Source organism: Orycteropus afer, unplaced genomic scaffold (genome assembly GCF_000298275.1).
Source record: "Orycteropus afer afer isolate SDZICR_OR568_19922 unplaced genomic scaffold, OryAfe1.0 scaffold00532, whole genome shotgun sequence".
NCBI lineage: Eukaryota > Metazoa > Chordata > Mammalia > Tubulidentata > Orycteropodidae > Orycteropus > Orycteropus afer.
In genome coordinates this window covers 1,252,544-1,254,141 of record NW_006922119.1, presented here as the reverse complement: position 1 = coordinate 1,254,141, position 1,598 = coordinate 1,252,544, and the positions used below count along the sequence as shown (strand labels likewise).

At 39.9% G+C, this 1,598-nt stretch overlaps 1 protein-coding gene across 1 annotated transcript in view; it reads right to left on the bottom strand.

Moving 5' to 3' along the window:
- LRRC66 (leucine rich repeat containing 66) overlaps positions 1 to 1,598 on the bottom strand; it is a 58,716-nt gene that overhangs the window by 3,543 nt on the left and 53,575 nt on the right. Inside the window, exon 3 of the mRNA XM_007955713.1 lies at positions 1,012 to 1,201. Within this exon, the coding sequence (XP_007953904.1) occupies positions 1,012 to 1,201 (190 nt within the window). The remainder of the gene's footprint in view (positions 1 to 1,011; positions 1,202 to 1,598) is intronic.

Sequence of the window (1,598 nt, the reverse complement as noted above, 5' to 3'; positions counted from 1 at the left end):
CTTTGGTTGTCATAGATTTCTTCTAAAGCTGGGAAACAAGGCCATGTTTCTGTTTCAACAGTTGTTCTGAAGAGAACAAAGTTCAGGACTCATTTGAAAAAAACAACAACAAAAAAACCTGACTTTTGTTTCCCATCAGGAGTTAGAGATTTAGCTAACATCATTAACGATGAAAAAGAGAGAGAAAAAAAAATATCCATAATGTTCTTGCAATTTGGGAGAGTGGCAGTGAGCAAATTAAAGAAAAATATACTTTTGAAATATGTAGGGTTATACTTTCAGAGTACTAGCAAGCATTTAAAATAAGGATATTTCAAATTGAAAACAGTTTTTCTTTATTTATTGCTAAGGCTAAGACACTTGCCTGCTAACCAGATGGCCGGCGGTTCAAACCCACCAGCCACTCCTCGGAAGGAAGGTTGGGCAATCCTACTTCCGTAGTGATACTGCCTCGGAAACCCAAGGAGGGGTCGCTATGAGTCGGGTTTGACTCGACAGCACATAACAACGACAACAAGAATTAAGATAAATATGCAACATTTGGGGGCTATAAGGCAAAATTCTTTCCTAGTGAACTTTCTGTTCTTGGCCAAATCCAATTGTTTCTGAGCAATTTGAACAAGGTTTCTTTGACCACATACAGAAAAATCATTCATAAATTTAGGAAAACAGGCACCAGTGATCATTCTGTGACATAGCCCAGTGCTGACTAACACATGGGTCAGAACTCTGTGGATAAGTGCTCGGCTGCTAACCAAAAGTTGCTGCTCTGAACCTACCAGCTGCTCCATGGGACAAAGATGCATCAGTCTGTCTGTACAGATTACAGGATGTCCTATGGGGCAGTTCTACTCTGCCCCAGAGGGTCACCATGAGTCAGAATCAACTCAATGGCAACAGGTTTGGTTTTGGTTTGGTCACTGTTTTAAATGGGTCTAAATTTTTCATGTGTGGTTTTTAGTTCAAATGGGACAATTTCGGAGAACAAAGAGGTACTACTTACTGACTTACCTACAGACTTGTTGCAAAGGTCATTCCATTTTGCCTTCCAGGATTTAGAGACGAAATTTTGGAAGATTGCTATGCTATAGTCACACTGCCATTGGTTGTCAGCCAAGTCAACTTCCAAATGGGGAAGTTCTAGGGCAATGACCATCATTGGTTGGACAATGGTCAGAGCATTGCTGCTGAGATCCACAGCCTGTTTGAGAAGAATCAAAATTAGGAGCAATCTGTGAATAACATTTAGAGATAAAATAAGTAAGCTACAGAAAGGCATTATTGTCATCACCATAGAGGTAATATGAATTTAGCACTGGACTTAAGAGTTAGAGAATACTGAGTTTATATCTCTTGTTCTGCCCTTATCAACTCTGTGAACCTTAGCAAAATTGTTCAATCTCTATGAGCCTCCTTCCCAGGGTTGTTGTAAAGATTAAATGAATGTGAAAGCACTAAGTATGAGGTCTATCCTAGATGCCCATTTATTTCTCCTTCCTTCATTTCTATCAGTTGTAATTTGTACTGTTAGATAAAACCTGGAGCTCTGGTAGCATAGTGGCTAAGATACTTGCCTGCTAACCAGACGGCTGGCGGTT